This window comes from Cryptotermes secundus, unplaced genomic scaffold (genome assembly GCF_002891405.2).
Source record: "Cryptotermes secundus unplaced genomic scaffold, Csec_1.0 scaffold247, whole genome shotgun sequence".
NCBI lineage: Eukaryota > Metazoa > Arthropoda > Insecta > Blattodea > Kalotermitidae > Cryptotermes > Cryptotermes secundus.
Window position 1 is genome coordinate 2053456 of NW_019740656.1, and position 19644 is coordinate 2073099.

Below are 19644 nucleotides of genomic sequence, written 5' to 3' on the forward strand. Positions count from 1 at the left end.
GTGTAAGCTGAGACATAATCTTTGCGCTTGTGTTTACTTACCGTCGGACATAACATGATTATGTTTCTCTTTATGTCCATTACAGAGATTACAATTAAAGGCACACCACAATACACGAGGAGCCATCTCAGTAGCAAACTCCCTACGCACGGTTCAGACCACAACTAAACAGTTTCAGCCTCGGGTCTGCTTCTACTGGCTACATGTCCTACTCGCCAGTGAATGGACCCCTCACTCAGTCAAATATTTACTCTAGATGTAAACCAATGCTTATATTGGCTGCATCTGAATGCACTATGCCGGTCACGGTAGCCGAGCGGTCTGAGGCATGTACTGTCTTCGCTCGCTTGGAAACCGGGACCGTGGGTTCGGAGCTGTTTCCTGTGAGGTACGGACTGAGTTCTTATATATTATTCTTATACACTGCCGGTCACGGTAGCCGCGCGGTCTAAGGCATGTACTGTCTTCGCTCGCTCGGAAGCCGGGACCGTGGGTTCGAACCCCACTCAAGGCATGCATGTTTAGTTTGTGTGTGTGTGTTTTTCTGTTTGTGTACAGGTATAAGGCTTGCGACGAGCTGATCACCCGCCCAAGGAGTCCTACCGAACGTGTAAGATCTAGTAAAACCGAAGTGAACGGAGAAGTTCATGGAGGTAGGCCTAGGCCCACTGGGGCTGTAGTGCCAAGGAAAAAAAATTAAGCACTACGCCATGAAGACGTATGGGGGGAGTGGAAGTATAAATCTACGTTGTCTAAACCTTGGCAATATTTGGAGGTGAGTGGTCAGCTTCACGCCCCGATCGCTTTACCCCCGGTACCCACTGTATGTTGTAGTCTGGGTGCATTTCTCAGAGCCGGTCTCGACAACGCGAAGAAAAGTCTTGACCCTACCGGGACTCGAACTCCGACCCCTCATTCGTCAAGCCCGTATAGGCAGTCGCTATACCAACTGTGACATGCTGCATCCACGAACAGTCCTGCAGAGTAGCGTTTCTCAACCGCCGGGCCGCGGCCCAGTACCGGGCCCTCGTTTTGTAGAAAAAATAATTTATCGGGCCGTGGTCTGACAAAGGTTGAGAACCACTGCTGTACAGTTTCATTAAGGTTTCAGAGGAACGAGTCACTCCCATATTCAGCATGGAAATGCACGTCAAGCAAGCAACTTGGGCATCAGACTCTGGTCGCTGTCTGCTTTTCTGGTTGCTAGGCTTCTTCGTTGTTCATGAAGATAGGAAGTACAGAAATGGATACCTTGGGATCGAAATCGGGTCTCTACGGTGAGAAACCGGTGACAAACCGCCTGGACCATAACACAAACGGTTCTGTACAATAACAAAGCCAAAATTCGTCTGTCCGGCCCTATTTCTCCAAACGGCGCGTCGTACAAAAAATCCGGCAAAGATAAAAGATGTTTCTTTTGTAGAGACAATCCCGAAGAAGTTGCATATTTCGCTGTTGCGCGCACGGATCCAAGTACAAGTGAACTTACCAATAAGAAGCACTGATATCGTGACGGCAGGAGTATACTTTCAGTTTCTTGGGGGTGGGGTGAGACTGAGTCCACTTGGTACGTCGGCCACTATTTGGGCTATTGTACCAACCCCGGATGATAGATGATGATGAGTGTCTAGCAGTCAGTGGAATGAGAATTGGCAGGGGAAACCGAAGTACTCGGAGAAAACCTGCCCTAACGTCACTTTCTCCACCACAAATCCCACGTGACCTGACCTGTGATCGAACCCGGGCCACCGCAGTGAGAAACCGACAACTAAGCACGACCTTGTGAAGACAATTATGTACACAATGTTACTACGTTTTATAGTATCCACGGTAACGAGGCAACAATCGGATCGTGACGACAAAGAGTACGTGAACACAGCATGTCTTAAGGTAACCATGGCAACGATAAGAGCGTCTGTCAGTCATACTCTGAATGTTAAAAATAATTATGACTGCGGATGCATGTACACAAACACAGAAATTGTTCGTTTTTTGGGAACGGGGACCGAGTAAAAGCGTTAAATTTGCTGTTACATTGAATTTATTTCCCCATTCTTTCCCGCATAAGAAAGAGATTAGGCTCCTGAAGGTAACGAGTTTACTTTCACAGTAACCATGGCAACGAAACGTGTCCTGAACGTCACAACACGACATGCGTGTTAGTCCGAGAACAAGGAGACCTTCAATAGAGGTAGCCACTGCGCGCGACAAAAACCGTTCCTTGACTTGCGGCAGTTTCTCTTGCACGAGCGGCGTCAGTACAATTCCTGTTCTCTGGCACTAGCCAACAACGGCGAAGGTTGCCTCACGCGGTAACAGTTGAGACTTTTTCGAGAGGTACCCGGATCCAATCTCGGCAAACATACCGTTACACCAGTGTTTTCTGTCATATTTCTTGGTCCCTCCAGGAGAATACCTTGTAACAGACCATAACAACGTCCTTAGACATAATTTCCAATTTTCTTTCATTAAATCGATACTTCGCAGTACGGGCTGACAGGGTAGTAAGATAAACAAACACTGCTTAATATTCATGTCTGAAGCCGAACATACCGTCTCTGAACGAGATATTTCGTTTATAGCAGCGAGAAAGTTACGCATAAGACAGAGGTAAGGTAACAGAAAGTAAATTTGTCCCTATGCTTAATTAAGAAATTAAGCCCCACGTCATAAAGACGTATGGGAGACTAGAGGGTTAACTCCACCACTCTTGGCCCAAGCACTAGATGATGAGGTCAGCTTCACGCCCTGGCCGCTTTACGTCTGGGGTACCCACTAGATAGGAGGCTGGGTTAGCCCTAGAGCCAGAGTAGTAGCTGCAGAGTACTGAAAAATCTGTTGCACCTGCCGGGTATCGAAACCCCGGCTTCTAAGAGATATATACATACTTCAGTTAATATATCCTCCTCGCGAACTTGTCCGGCGTAGTATCTGTCCTGTGCACGTGCATAAAACACACAAATGTCACGAACACAGTTCAGCAAGCCTTCACAGAACCAGCAGTCCAACACTTCCGCTAAAGCCCACCTTCACACCATGACAGCCCGGCAAGCACTGAAGAAACGGTTTTGCAGACTTCACACCCAGCTGGTGTACTGTAACAAGTCGAGACTCTAACCAATGAGAATGTATTAGAGTAGGAGGAGGGGACGGAACAGTGGTGGGAGGTGTGGGGTGGAGGGGTGGTTCAAACAACCTCGGCAAGAGAACACGCCATCATGACTTAGTGTACTCTGTGGGGGGGGGGGAACAAAACCTGCCACTACTCACTGTTTCTATTCATTTTAATAGTGCAATCATTCGGCTATCAAGCCAATGTGGGATTTTCACGACGACGATTCATATAGTGGTCTTCTGGGCGATGATACTATGTAGTCTGATTACCAGTGTTTCGGGGGGAAACACTGCCTCAATCTTCAGAGCATTATTATTTTCACAGTGTGGTATTATTGGCTGTGACACCGCCTAGTTTGCCCGGAGGTTACCACATACTGCTTCCACATTCGAATCTTTTACCCTGAAGATGGAGACAGTATGTTGATACCTACATCCAAGTCTTAGGCAGGCCGCACACCGGCATGCGTCAAGACATGTAACAGTCAATACACGGTGTCTGCGACACAACGCAAAGAAAGGAGCACAGTTGAAACGAATGAGATTATGAATACCGCCGCACACCGGACTGAGTCATGATGCTGACGTCAGCTTCATGCTGACAAATCACGAATGAAGCAAGACAGCGTATTTTGTCTCATGTCTTGATGCTTGTCGTGACGCAGTTGGTGTGCGGCCGCCCTTATATCGTCAAGACAGGAAGCAAGTCTTCAAAAATATGGTTACTTAGCTACCAAACTATACGACATCACGTTCTAAAAGACACCAATCTTCGGGGTACAGTAATTCTTCATGAACCGATTATAATAAGTATTTCAACAAAATCACCAAAGCTTGTCAGTCAAGTGGCTAGCACTATCGCCTTCACATTCGAGAGTTCACGAGTTCGAATCCCGGAGTGGAGACAGTATATTCTGATTGAAGATTTCTGTGGTCAGTCCCTGCTGAGATAGTACCTCATTTCGGGCCACGACCGCTTCCTTCCATATTCTTCCAATTTACTACTAAAAACAATCCAACCTACAGCACATGATGGGCGGCAAGCCAAATTACTCCCGCTTTCCCTGCGGATTATTTAGAAACAAATATGAAAACTAAATAAAAAGATCGAAATACACCAAATATTACTAATAGAAATTAAAAGTAATATTTAAAAATTATTCTTCTATCCTGGGACCGCCTGTGGTCTAGTGGTCAGTTCCTGCCTACAGATCCAGAGGTCCCGGTTTTCGATTCCCGGCGCTACTAGGTTTTTTGAGTAGTAGTGGGTCTGGAACGGGGTCCATTCAACCTCGTGAGGATAATTGAGGAGCTAACGGCCGTGGGGATTCGTTGCGCTGACGCGACACCCTCTATCCGCTAAAGTTGGCACTAACTTCGTGGAAAAGCGACGGTCGCTCGGTCGGTAGAGTTCGCTTGCGGACTAGAGGCTAGGGAGTTTGTATTTCTTCAATCCTGAATACCCTGTAACGATAAGTAAAATCAGTCTTAGAAGGATAAGACATAAATTTCTATGCAAAATGTCTGTTCCCCCTCGTTTCGAAAACCGGTTGAACCCCCCCCCCCCACCGAGNCAGCAGTTCCCATGTACTATACAGTATCAACTGGCAGCGCCCTTAAGTAAAGAGAAAGACTCCGCCTCATGGAGTTGGGGCACCCTTTGTAACAGAACAGTATGTCTCGTTAGCCACATCTATTTGTATTACGTCATGTCACTTACATTCGATTGGTAAGTGAGGGCAATGCCACTTCAAGAATAAAATACTGCTGCGACTTGGCCTCCCGTTCAACTGGAATGGCATTGTTTCGGCCGGACCACGTGGGTCTGTAGTACCGTAACTGAAAACATTCGCCTTCCAAGTCAAACAATTACACGTGATGTAAGTTGCTTGCCACCGTTCACTTGTTTTTCTTTTTTTCTCGTGTGTTATTTAAAAAACTAAGATTAACCATTTAAAGCCCGGTGGTTACTATATGTACCACCTGCTTTAACACACTAAAATTCTGTGTCCCGCTAATTGCATATTTGCCTTTATAACACGGACCGCATAGCAAACGACACGTTCAACAATTTTTCAATTGTGTGTACTCGTTGCCTCAGTAAAGTTTTTACCGAGCCGTTGCCTAGCAACGAGAAGGCATATACATATTTGCATATTTGCATTAATAACATGGACCGCATAGCAAACGACACGTTCAACAATTTTTCAATTCTGTGTACTCGTTGCCGCAGTAACGTTTTTACCGAGCCCTTGCCTAGCAACGAGAACGCCGTTATGCCGTTGAGATGGGCTCAAGTGCCATGATATACATATCAAATTTAATAAAGATTGATTCAGGCATTCAGAAGTTAAGAGAAGGGGGGATACACAGACATACACAGACAGCATAGAGATTGCATAAGCCTATTTTTATTTTTTTTTTTTTCAAAATAACGGGAAGTAGGCCAAAAATTACAATCCTCTTTTGTTTTATTAAAGAATGTCGGCTCAAAATTTGGTGGACCCTCTATTAACAGTGAAGGGGAGGGGAGAGCCTTCGATTTAGGGGCTATCGCTTTTTTCATGAGTGACATCACAGGGGATCTATCAGCAGTTAATATTCCGGGTGCATTATAGGGAGACCGCTGAGAGGGATGACATGTGGCAAGATGTCAGTAGCGAGCAAGACAGATGTAAACACACTGCCGGGCCAGAGAAGTCCCGCTCCATCGATTTATCGTCAGGGCGGTATCTCTAATTTCCAGGCTCGGTACGCCCACGCTTCAACAATTTTTGCAACATATCTGTATAAACTGAGCGGCCACCAATACCGATGCTGTTTCAGGTATTAACGACTCGTTTCCATAGTTCACTTAACACAATCTGAATACGTTATGCGTTCAGGGACACTGATGTATAGCTACAGGGCGCTCTGTGCTGTCAGCATGCCGAACAGGTTGATACAGAAGTAATGTTCCTACACTGGCCGTGCCATAGCTCCCTGGATTCCCAACACAGTGTCCCGGGTTCCAGGTCAGCTAATGTGGGATTTGTGGTGAACAAAGTGGCATTTGGGCAGGTTTTTCCCGAGTACTTCGGTTTCCCCTACCAATTCTCATTCCACTGACCGCTCCATACTCATGATCTGTCATTAGGGGCTGGTACAATATGCCAATGAATGGCCGACGTACCAAGTGGACTCAGTCTAACCCCAATAAGAATAATGATAATAAAGAAAACGCCCCTACACTCCCAAGAAGTGATTGGTTCGAATTCCGGCTGGGATACCGGTCAATTCTGCTAAGGCTTCTCGCGGTTCACATCGATCTATCCAGGTTAATGTCGGGATAGTGTAGAATGTTTCGGAGCTCTGATCTGTTTCCAACATCATGGTAGAATGAGATTCGATCCTAATGATGGAGACAGAGCAGGTCTCCGAAACGTCGGATTTTAGTTGATTTCTTACGCGGGTCATCGCCCAAGGAGATTCTGATGTACTAACTTGCAGTGAAATTTATAAATTTTATGACAATTCCGCTAACACAGCCCTATATAAGGCTACAATACGGAGTCACGCTATTGTCACATTTCTTGCTCGTAACTACAAATGACTTAGTGTTATATAATGACAGTGGAAAAGCAAGACTCCCACAGTGTGGTGCACCAGTGAAGGCCAAACTGGCATCCTTACTTCTTGTTGTATTGACGTCTACGCAGTTCAGAAACTAATTAGCCGATTATGAAAATAAACCACAGAACTGTGGATATCTAAAGAAACGTCACCTCCCCAGTCAAGAAGTAAAGGGTATTATTCGTCAGAACATCTGAAAAAACAAGAAGTTCTGGGAAGAGCTAATCATCTATTTTCCTTTTACACGACATGGAACGGGTAGAAAACGCCGCCTCCAAAAATTCTTCGTCGTCGTGGGTGTTTACCGAGCCGTTGCCTGGCAACGGCAGGGAAATAAACAGAAACACAGAGATAAGAAAACGAAAGTGAGGGAAGTAGTGAGAGACACTGCAATGGGGGAGGGCGGACAAGAAACTATATCTCCGGTTTTTAAGGTTCCTAGCTCATCCCTCTGGTAGGGGTAGCGCATAAGATCAGAATTTCTTTATGACGGTGGGAGGGCTGCATTATAGTAAAATTATTATTTAGCATTGGATAGCTAAATCGGGACGAAATGTTCATGTTAATATTGGGAGGGCCAGTGCAACGCTGAATTTGGTTACCAACTCAGCATTCGCTCCATGACCGAGGAAAACCATGGAACACTTTGATCGAGGGGATACACAGAGACACCCGAAGACTCTCCCTTCATACGATACGGAATGTATAAAAATGACGCGTCAAACAATTCTCCCATTTTTGAGTGTGTATTCGTTGCCGCGGTAACGTTTTCACCGAGCTGTTGCATAGAAACAATAGAGGATTACATATACAGACGTACGGGCTGACGGGAGGGATTTATGAAGTAAGCCGTTGAGATGGGCTCAGGTGCCATGATATACATACCAAGTTTCATGAAGATTGGTTCAGACGTTCAAAAGTTGGCAGGGGCGATACAGTAGATGCAAAGACATCATGGCATCTCTCAAACCTATTTTTATGCTTCTAAAATAGGAAATCGGGATAATAATAATAATAATAATAATAATAATAATAATAGGCAAAGCTGTATAAATGTTGAATTGGATACCACACCGATCAGATGAATGGAAGTACAGCTCCATGCATTCTTAACCTCGGCACTAAATAGAGGTAAGTAGTCAGCTTCACGTTCCACTCGATTTACTCATTTCGTATATTTGTCTAATGCAAATAAGTTTATATTTTCAGATTTCTTCCGTCCAATGGCAAAAAGAGAAAAACTGTACATGGGCCTAAAATTAAATGAATTCAATACAAAGTTCGTGCAAGTAGCTACACCTGTCGTTCAGTAAGCGAACTATTTCGATCTTAATCCGAAGGCGTGAGGGGAGGTAAAGCTATCCCTGTAACACGCCGCCGAGGCTCCCACATTTTCTAGACAATCGACTCAGAGATGGCGGTTGTAAGCCTCACGCGCCGGCCGACCTTTACCCCCAGGAATATTCCTGGTACTCATTTCTGTTTGAGGCAGAGTCGAACAACAGCGCGGTTGGAAGGATTAGGTAAATTGAAAAATCCAATGACCTCATCAGGATTCGAATTCGCGACCTTGCGGTTTATAGCATATTGCCTCAACCAACTGTGCTGCCACGTGCCCCCTTTTCATTCGATGACGTTTCATAAATCAAAGCAGCAAACATCACTCAAGATGGCGGGCATCCTCCAGCCGTCAAAGTAGGCGTATGGGTTGGGGTGAAAACAGCGGCAATACTTCCATAAGTGGTGGTCACTACGGAAGGAACTGGCGCTGCTAAAGACATGGATCTCACTCGAGAAAACAAGGAAAGAAAATAAATCAATTAGAACTCCTGCAAAACTTTTCCGCCACTGGCATGAGACGGCGGGCCACCATTATTCTTGGAGCAACACTGAAACTGAAAGCTCTGAGCCTGGGAAGGGGTGGGGGTGCAGACTGTACGGTTGTCATGTATCCATTTCTCTTCTGGAATATTTGGGTTTAAAGATCGTAAACGATTATCTTCGCTACGTTGTATACCACACGAACATAAAGCATACAGTGACGGTCGCAATATTTTGCATGTTCTTCATATATGTATACAAAATGAACGCATAATAAAGTGGTAATTTACATTTGACCGTATGTGTGACCTCCGACACTACAGGTACATTTCGATTTCACTCAGTTTCCGTCTTAAAACAAAAGGTTTCCGGGGAATTTAATTCATGTATACATAAGTCAAGACTGGTACACTCCCCCCATATGTCTTCACGGCATTCTCCTTAATTAATTAAGTATAGGGACAACTTTATCCATCCGTGGCTCTACAGCCCTTGTGGACCTAGGCCGCTTATTTTCAGTTACTTAATCCATACACAGTCGGTAGGACTCCTTGGACGGGGGATCAGCCCGTCGCAACACCGCTATCTACACACAGAACAACACAAACAGAATAGACGCGGACATCGATGCCTAGAGTGGAATTCAAACCCACGATCCCAGTGTTCTAGCGGGCGAAGACACACATTCAATTTGAAGCAGACTTCATTTGCGCGCAAATTTACGGAAACAGGGTAAATCTGGAAGAGCTGGGATTCTCGAAATGTTGACTATGAAGATTACTGCCTTCTGATATGTCACACTATGTAATTCCATAGTTTACAGACGTTTCGGAAAAATGTGTTGCCCGTATCTTCATGGGGATCTACCCCGGATATAGAGGCAGCACGTTAATCTCAAACGTCAGCAAATATCTGTCAGGTTACAGGAAGTCACATCCCAGAAGATCTTCGTAGAGTAAACAAAGCAATTCCGAAATATTTATTCATTTTATGGCATAAGGCTCCAAATCACTGTTTCTCAAACTTCGAGTCCGTGGAAGCCCCACCAACACAATGCGCACATTCAGCCCCCCCCCTTCCACATGACTCAGTCGCCATTATGTAACTACGTAGCAGAGATTCATTCATTCATTCATCAGTAATCTGTCAGACGACAGGTCCACAGTCTCTTCCAAAACAGTTCCTCCACTTGATGCGATCTAGAGCTTTCTCCTTCAAATGAGAATATCCTCTTCTGTCCCCAAGGTCATCCAGCATCTTCTTACGTCTTCTTCCTCGTCTCCTGGTTCGCATACATGGTGTGTCTGTTTTTGGAAAGAGACTATCCAGGAAAAGTGATAATGTGGTAGTTTTTCCATTTGCTTTCCACATCGCAATACAACAGCCGTTCAAACCACTCTGGTCACGCCTGTTGCTATACGAACTTGAACCATTTCCAGCATCATTTGCTCTGTGCTTCAAGTCGCTGCTGATGACGCTGCTGGTGACACGCTGGTGTCTCTCTTCGTCTGATGCCTACACTTTGACCTGTCCAGCAAGGGAAGCCCTGCCAGTAGCTACGCTACCGCTGGTATAGCTCTCAGGGTCCTTGGCATGTAGCACAGATATCCGTCTGAAATTTCTAGCCGAAAATTATTATTATTATACCATTATTCCAGATAAAGAGGTTTAGTGAAATAAAGGGTGTTCAATCAAGGAGGAAACTTCGCAACACCGCTGACCCGGCCCAATATTCCTCATAGATTGCTGCTGTAACTGTAACAGCGCATGTCTATCAGCGCTAATGACTCATTCTGCTATCGGCAGTTACAGCAGCAATCTGTGAGGAATGTTGGGCCGGGTGTGTTGCGAAGTTTCCTCCTTAACTGAACGCACTGTATTACAGCGACGTTCTGGGAAGAACCAATCGCCTACTTTCCTTTGATACGACACGGACCGCTCAGAAATATATCAGGGAGGGGGACACAGACATCTCTTTTTGTTTTTTCCAAGCTACGGAAAGTAATCTAAAAATTAGGGGGGTTACAGACATAGACATAGAAAGGTGAGCTCATAAGCTTCCTTTTATTTTTTCCAGATAAGGGAAGTAGGCTAAAAACGGTCAAAATTTGTACACTATTTTTTTCCCCTTCTGACAAATTACAAGAAGAGAACTAATCTTGCTGAACCCGCGGTAAGGGCGCATGCGCCCTTGGCAGCCGACAGTCACACACAGAGAATCGCGTCTCCAAATTCCCCATTGAAGATTCTGCCATGGCAAAATTTATGGAGATGCGAAAAAATTGTGGAACACTGAGGCCTTCCTTACTCCAGGACGAATTTCGTGTATCGTACATGTCATGAAACTCGGCAAATTTACACTACTATGTTCGGTGTATGTTTCCTTCCGCAGCTGTAAATCTGCACACTACAATCGTTCGGGGACTCATCTAGAACTGTTCGGCTGCCCAGGCGGAGGAGATGTACAGGCGGTAGTACTGATGTATCCTCCAACGAAGTGAAAGTGGGGTAACTATCAAGGCCAGCCTAGGTGTACTGTGCATACTGAAAACATCGGAAAGATTTCCGGGAGAACCTTACCGTTCCACTCGGTACACTGACGCTTAACGTGTTCCCAAACGAATAGTACAATTGTCAAGGCTGCCTTGACAAGATTCTGTTATTGCTATCGTACAGTATCATTAATGGAGAATCTCATACATATATATACAGGTAAAGGTAAAATTGTCCCTGTGCTTAACTAATTAAGCCATGAAAGCGTATGGGGAGTGGATGTATAGATCCGCATTTTCTTGACCTCGGCACTAGTTGGAAGTGAGTGGTCAGCTTCACGCCCTTGCAGCTCCGGTAGCGATTGGATAGGAGACTGGGTGGGCCCCAGAGCCGGTCTGGACGATGTGAAGAAAAAATTTTTGACCCTACCGGGACTCAAACTCCGACCTGAGTCATCTCGGCTCCTATTATGATGATGATAATAATACTAAAAACGTTAAGCTATCCCTGTAACAGGCCGTGGCGGTTCATACTGCTGTGAGACGTCCAGGCTCCCACATTTTCTCCAGACAATCAGCTCACAGATGGCGGTGAGGTTGTCAGTCTTATGCGCCGGCCGCCCTTTACCCCCAGAAGATGCCTGGTACTCATTTCTGTAAGAGGCTGAGTCGAACCGGGGCCATATGCGGTTGGATTAGGTCAATTTAAAAATCCGATGATCTCACCGGGAATCGAACCTGCGACCTTCCGACTTGTAGCATGGTGCCTCAACCAAGTACGCTACCGCGTGCCCCGATGACGATGACGATGATAATAACAACAACAGAAACAACCATTGCTGAATCTCATCTAGGAATGATAAAAGTTATATAAAAATACAATTTATATACAATATTGCAAGAAATATGTAGTATTGAGAAAATTATTACCATTAACTTAATTTTCCCCGAGGAAATGGGAAAATACCGCCATTACTCGACTTCAGTGGCGGATCACCTCTGCCCAGAAGACAGAGCACGGTCTAAAGGTTCGTGTCACTTCAGTAGGAAGAGCTTTGATGCCACGCCTGACACGGTATGCAACACGAAACCGGAAACGTAGCAAACTGATGACTCACAAGTAATCAACTTGATTATAGCCCACAAAACAAAGCCTTATTTTTGATTCACTTTACAGCGCTCATTATCACGAAAACCTAAATACGTTTCATTGCTTAAATGTATGTCAGTTTTAACTAGTCTGAGCTTGACATAGTTGAACAAGATAAAGTGGCAGAACAGAACGGCGCCCGCTTTCCTGTCAACACGTCACCTAAGTATAACAAACTAACTGGCGTTTTGAGTGCTTCATGCGAATAACATTATGTTTAATTATTATTGCTCTACAGCCCTTCATTGGACCTTTGCCGTTTTTTCAGTTCCTTGATCCTATACACAGTCGTTAGGACTCCCTGGTCGGGAGATCAGCCCGTCGCAAGGCCGCTGCCTATACACATAACCAGACAAATACAGGATAAACACACACAGACATCCATGCCTTGAAAGGCATTCGAACCCACGATCCCAGCGTTCGAGCGAGAGAATACATAAGATAAGTGCTACCTGTCACATTACATGTACAGCACGAGTAACATACAAACATCACAGCACTTCGCCCTAGCTGTACATTTGTGTGCCGATCGCAGTGCCCTCGCCATCTTCGCCCGCTAGAACGCTGGGATAGTGGGTTCGAATCCCACTCGAAGCTTGGGTGTATGTCTCTGTGCGTTTATTCTGTGTAGGTAGGGGCCTTGCGATGGGCTGATCCCCCGTCCAAGGAGTCCTATCGACGGTGTATAGGATTAAGAAGCTGAAAAAGAGGCCAAGGTCCACAAGAGCTGTTGAGCTATAGATAGATAGGATATTTGTGTTTCGTATGATTCTCCGAATATACTCCCAATTATCTTTAACACACACAACACGTGATTACACTAATGTCTTCAGTCATCTTCACTGCATTGCTTGGTAACGTCTTTCAACAGTGAACGTTCTTCTGCTCCAGGGCTCACGGCCTCGCAGGCTGGCGGCCATCTCACACCAACCTCCTGCTCTTCTAACTGCCGTCTAAAGGCTCTCTTGTAACGGCAGGTGGTCCTCGTTATATAGTCTCGGCATGGACCGCACAGAAAACCTCTTCCAACAATTATTCCAATGTTGCGTGTGAGTCTCTTGCGGCGATCAAGTGACGGCTACTAAACCATTGCCTAGCAACGTGCGTTTGCCAAGCCGTTCCCTAGCAAGAGCTGTTTCTCTAGCTCCATAGCTTCCTTTAAGCAACTTTGCCACAATACTCTCCATATTGTAATGCACGTTATGGAGGTGAAGAAAGGCTGAGGAACGTAACTTACTTGTTTCTTAAGGATCTTATTGTAAAAACGGATCCGCTTAACGGCGTTTTATATAACATCGCGGTTTACAAGAATGTATTCATGACGTTAAAGGAGGACTTACTTGTATATCATTTCACAAGGCAAATAAACGAAGCCCATATGTAGGCATTCAGACAGACATACAGTAGGATAACTGCATCGTAACAATAGTAAGACTCGGGGCTATACAACTTCAAACACGTGACACTGGTATGATGTGGTTTTCTGCAGAAGCATCTGTCCTTCAGGCAGGAATTCCAATGCTGGCAGACCAGTTTCAACGTGCAGAGACCAGTACTGTAATTTCACGATCTTCACATGTTACAAGACGTTTATGATTCAGCGAGTTGAATGAATCACCCAAACGTGGCTATTCAACTGGACCGTTTATATACCCGGCACATACAGCTGCCCGCATTAGCTTCGCAGATTATCCTGTTACAAGATTCGCAACGAACGTTGACAGGATGCCAAAGCCTGCTATAGGAAAACAGAGGCATATTATACAGCGTTACCTCTGACTTACACGTAACACGTTCCCGAAAAGTTGAAAAATTATTAAGCCCCATTCATAATAACAAGAAAAATATACTTATATATTGGGTTTTTGGACTTTATCCATCGTCCTGGTTTTTAAGATAACAAATAAAAATACGACGTTTCGGAAACTGGATCTGTTTCCGTCCTCAGGAAACAGATCCAGTTTCCGAAACGTCGTGTTTTTATTTGTTATCTTAAAAACCAGGACGATGGATAAAGTCCAAAAACCCAATATATCAGTGTGTTATACACCATCGTCAGAATCCTATAGTAAGAAAAATATAGGTTTACGTTCCAGAAGCTAACGGTTCGGATTAATTTTTCAACATTTTAACGAAATTTAAGCTACAATTGTATTATATTTATTATAAAATCAATGGACACCAAATAAAGTAGTATTAAACCATTAAAATATATGAAAACAGGGCATTTAATTGATATTTTATCTATGGCTCTGCAGCCCTTGTGAACCTTGTCCGCTTTTTCAGTTTCTTAATCTATATACAGTCAGCAGGATTCCTTGGATGGGGATCAGCCCGTTGCCAGGCCGCTACCTACACACAGAACAGTATAAACACTAAATAATCGCACACAGACATCTACGGTTCGAGTGAGATTCGAACCCACGATCCCTGTATTCGAGCGGGCAGACGGTTCATGCCTTCGACCGCGCGGCCACTGTGATGGGCAATTAATATTTTACTGTAGATTGTTTAGAGTTATGATTCGAACCGTAGCAACATTTACAAACTTCATAAACAATTAAAGTTACAGTGAAGAGAGTCGTCTTCTGGGTTTAGGCACCGTGTATTCTTCGTGTTGGCCGACCACCCCCCTTGCCTACTTCGTATATAAGCAGCGCCTCTCACATCCTATCACCACAGCTACTGCTCTCCGCATTCCAAGCCATTCAACTGCTCTGAAGATGGAGGCGCTACGTTCCTCCGAAACGTCGGCCAACACGAAGAATACACGGTGCCTAAACCCAGAAGACGACTCTCTTCATTGTCATCGCCATGAAAACCTCAAAACTTACATGTTAATCATGTGTTTGCCTGATGATGGCTTTAATAGCTGAAACATCTAGCTAAGCTAGTTTTAGCCATGACCATTGTACTGTTGTGTTGTGACAGACTCTAATAAAGAATTGTATATAATAACACAACAGGATGCACGAAATGAAAATTACAGTCTTTATTGAGTTTCATTAAGCAATCTATTTTACACTGTGCATACCTTGTGGAGTTGTTCCAGTGCGAGAACAACTTCGCCCACATAGAAGCGTACCTCCTCTTCAGGCAACCGCTGCCGAAGGCAAAAGTGGGTGTGGAGGTCCCCTCCACAGACATAATCTGAAAGAATAGCAAAGCAACCCTATTACATCCTGCACTACAAATTTACCAAAGACCCTACCAGAACCACAGCAATTTAGNATGTAACAGAGTTTCTTTTCAAAAACTAGCAGTCGTTCAGATAGTCCTCATGGTGTCCACACGAACTCGCCACTGATCACCCTCCAAACCTATTTCCTCATATATATTTTAATATTATATTTTACGTAAGCCTAATTCCATACGGACTTTGTATGAATTCCTAACGATGTCCATGCGTTCTGAATACCCCAAACATCTTGGCAATTTGTAAGTTTTGAGGTTTCCACGGCGATGACAATGGAGAAAGTCGTCTTCTGGGTCTACTTCAGAGAGCAGCTATTGCTCTCTGCATTCACAAGCCATTCACCTGCTCTGAAGATGGAGGCGATACGTTCCTCCGAAACGTCGGCCAAAACGAAGAATACACGGCGCCAAAACCCAGAAGACGACTTTCTCCATCTTGGCAATTCATCGCGTTGATCCTTTCATGAACACGATGATTCATGTGGCATCCAAATTCATAAGGGTGAGACAAGCTGAAGTTTCACATAACGTGTCATGTATGCAACACATCAGACTTCACTGTTATTCGGGTTGCAGAGATCTAAGGTTCATCCATGCTGTGAAGCCCGGAAAGGGACGGTTCGTGGTTATCTAACACAAATAGCTGCATGTGTTTGCAACGTGTGAGGGCACAGGAGAACGTAACTTGTTCTCCAAGCCACGATAAGCTTCACACACCTGAAGCAAACCATGCATTTACATCAGACTGCACAACATGAAACATGGGTGGTAATCACGTGACCGCGACGTTGGTTTCCAGCCACATTAAAGAACTTTGCTGAAGAAACGACGTAATGCGTAAACGAAAACACTAAGATTGGAATTTGAGTTCAGATAGCGAGACGAAGTTGCTGTGTCGCTTATGGAACTAAATCGCCCGACCCATGTAAGAACCCGGGATGGAGCCCTCCGGGCGTGGAGGCGGATAGCGAAGTATTGTACTCATTTTCGTAATTTATAATTCTTCATTACAGTGAAAGAAAAGGGTTTATTCGGGTGAACGTAAAGACAACCTTCACGATGCGGGTGCTTTATCTCCATGTTCCCATTGAACAGGAGGCTCGAAGGCCGCAGAGATGGTCTGAACGCTAGAGAAGGAAAAGATCTCTTGCTCCTGCCGAGAATTGAACCCCGGCCTTCCAACCCGTAGCCCGTCGCTATACAGACTGCGCTGGTACATGCTGGGCACTGTCCCCTTACTCCTTCCACAGTCCGCTGGAGAAAGGAGGGGAAGTTAAACCAAGGTTCTGGAAACACTGACGCGGAAGTGGAAGTGCTGTACTGTTCACCGTGGAAACATCTGCTGCCACATGCCGCATGGAATCAATGGTTTTATTAGTTCTGTACTTATCACTATACACGTATATAGGCCCAATGCGGAAGCGGTTTAGAATACAGTAAACTGTCGCTAATCCGGATTAGTGAAGCAAGAGACGGCCCTAAAAGACAAAAAAAAAAAAACAACTTAGAACACAAATAAATGTTAAAATGTAATTACGTGTAGATGAAAATAAATAACAGAATATCACTGTGGAGCCTTTATTAAAACTATAAAGAGTCCATACTTCTATTCACCGACAGAAGACTCAGAAGCTGTGCTTCTTTTTGGACTTAATGATGCGGGATTGAAGAAACCGTCAAAGTTTGTCTAAACAGACCTCTGCTTCTCTTCTTTACTTCATAGCACTCCTGCAACTGTCACCAGCATTTTTCGTTTTCTTTATTTCGAAGCAGCTTTTTTTTTTATTGCTAGTGGGATGGGACTAAGTCCCTTGTACTGCGGCCACTTCTGGCTTATTGTACCAGCCCCAGATGATAGGTGAGGGTGATTGTGGAGCAGCTGGTGGAATGAAGATTGACAAGGGAAACCGAAGTACCCGGAGGAAACCTGCCCCAGCGCCACTTCGTCCACCACAAATCCCAGACCTGGGATCGAACCCAGGCCGCCGCGTTGGTAGGCCAGCGACTAACCGCTTGAGCTATGGCGCGGTCTTCGAAGCAGCTTACTCATAATACTGAACTAACCCGGCTCATGTTGTTCAAATATGAAGGTGGGTAAAGGTAAAATGTAAAGTTATCCATGTGGTTAACTAATTAAGCACTACGCCATACAGGAGCATGAGGAAGTGGATGTATAGATCCACATTGTCTTGGCCCCGGCACTATTTGGAGGTGAGCGGTCAGCTTCACGCCCCTGTTGCTTTACCCCCGGGGATGAGCCCCCGGTACCCATGAGATAGGAGGTTGGGTGGACCCAGTGTCGGTCTGGACGACGTGCAGAAGAGACAAATTCTTGACATTACCGGTACTCGAACTCCTACCACTCGGTCGTCCAGCCCGTAGCCAGTCGCTATACAGACTACGCTATCCCGGCTCCCATATGAGGGTCAAGGCGTGTGGGGGAGTGGATGGTGGGTGAGCCCCCGAAACAATCTGAACTTTAGCGAGAAGAGTAAAAATATCTCGCTAACTCCAGAAATCGACCAGTGAGCGTCCGGCCCACATCCCAGCCGCCAGACGTGTAACTTATAAAATTTGCAGTGAAAACGTATGGTCATTCAGCGCTGACCTCGACATGTACACAATAAAGCTAGGAAGGAGACGCATCGATGAAGAGGTTAACAGAGACTGGCGAGCTGAAAGGGAGGCCACGACTAAATAATCACTTGAATTAATGACGCTTAGGTCAATCTCCTGGCTCTACTCAGCAATCTAGTGCAACATCAGGAAGCGTGGAGGCACACGGTCCAGTCATAGTGTGTAGAACACTGAGACGCGTCGTCACACCGTGGAAGCCAAAGCACTAAAGTAGTTATGCGCTTGTATAGCCGTAAACTAAAATAAACAGAAGAAGTTCTGGCAAGAACTAATCGCCTATCAGAGCCACGGTTATTTTGCGACTGGCGGTTTGCCGCCAATCAATTCGTCTTCGCGACAAGTCCCTTGAGACTCATGACCAGTATTTCTTTTTCAACTGAACACTTGAGATGATAGTCCTTTGTAACATCCTCTCCGATGAGAGTGTGTCGTTTACAACTGCTGCTGGGCCTCGCCAGCGCAGTCAATCTGAGGTCCGAGTACCGCGGGACTCATTACCTCCTTTTACTGTCTCAGATTCGAGACTGTCCCTACCTGGAGGGGCAGGTCCCCGTATTTATTTATATCCCACAGGAACAGGGTGGCCCGGTTATACCCCCAGGCACTGGGATCCCTTTTCGTCGCCTCCTACGCCTTGCAGGGATACGGTGGAGGTTTTCGAACCCACCTGCACGCGGGGCTATGGCATTACAACCCAGAAGATAGAAAATTTCACAATCGACGTGATAAAGTCAAATACCCTCATTCACTCATGGAGCTGAGCCCTTTTTGAGAAGTCGCCACTTGTGCAGCTACTCAAGAACTTCCCAGCATTTTATGGTAACCGAAGGTTCATTACTGTATTCACAAAATCCTTCCACTGGTCCCTAGCCTGAGCCATATCAAACCAATCCAATACATCCATTCTATCTCTCTAAGATCCATTTTAATATTGTCCAACCACCTAAGTCGAGCTCTTCATGTTAGTCCTTTCCTTCTGGCTTTCCCACTAATATCCTATATGCATTCCCCATCACCCCATTCGTGCTACATGCCCTGCCCATCACATCGTCCTTGACTTGATCATTCTAATTATACTTGGAGAAGAGTACAAGTTATGAAGCTCCTCATTATGCAGTTTTCTCCAGCCTCCGGTCACTTCATCTCTCTTCGGTCCAAATATTCTCCCCAAATACCACGTACTCTAATCTATTTATCTTTTAAGGAGCGTCCACATTACTCGTACTCGTGCTCGTGCTCGTCGGGAGACTCGTCTGGCTTTTACTTGTGGCCGCAAATCTTCGTCCACACTACTTCAGTTGCTCGCCAGGCTTCGGCGCGTGAGGATCCGTATATTTACTCGTAGTGTGTATAGGCTGTAGTCGTATTTTAATTTATTAGCTATAGTTTTTAAATTAAAAATTTGCTCGTCTCATGACTTGTCATATCGTCCACATTACTCGCGAGCATAGCGAGTCACACGAGCACAAGTAATGTGGACGCACCTTATGCTAGACTTGTCACAGTCTCACAATACAGGCCCCTATAGAATGGAATGCGATATGATTAGTGAATGGTGAAGCAGTAAGGATGGGGAAGGAAGTGTTCGAGACATAATTAGAAAAGGCAAAGTCCACGCGTTTG

At 45.2% G+C, this 19644-nt stretch overlaps 1 protein-coding gene across 3 annotated transcripts in view; it reads right to left on the reverse strand.

Annotated features, from left to right (window-relative positions):
• The window catches only part of LOC111872432 (cyclin-dependent kinase 14), a 266395-nt gene that overhangs the window by 226766 nt on the left and 19985 nt on the right, over nt 1-19644 (reverse strand). The window contains exon 1 of one of the 3 annotated variants that reach the window (XM_023866350.2): nt 2889-3042. The exons of 1 other annotated variant lie outside the window; for it this stretch is intronic. Coding sequence is in view for 1 of the 2 variants with exons in the window: in XM_023866347.2 (XP_023722115.1) it covers nt 42-126 (85 nt within the window). In the remaining variant the exon portion in view is untranslated. Of the gene's footprint in view, nt 1-41; nt 198-2888; nt 3043-19644 lie in introns of those variants that run through there. One more of the 3 variants, XM_023866347.2, reaches the window with a different exon arrangement.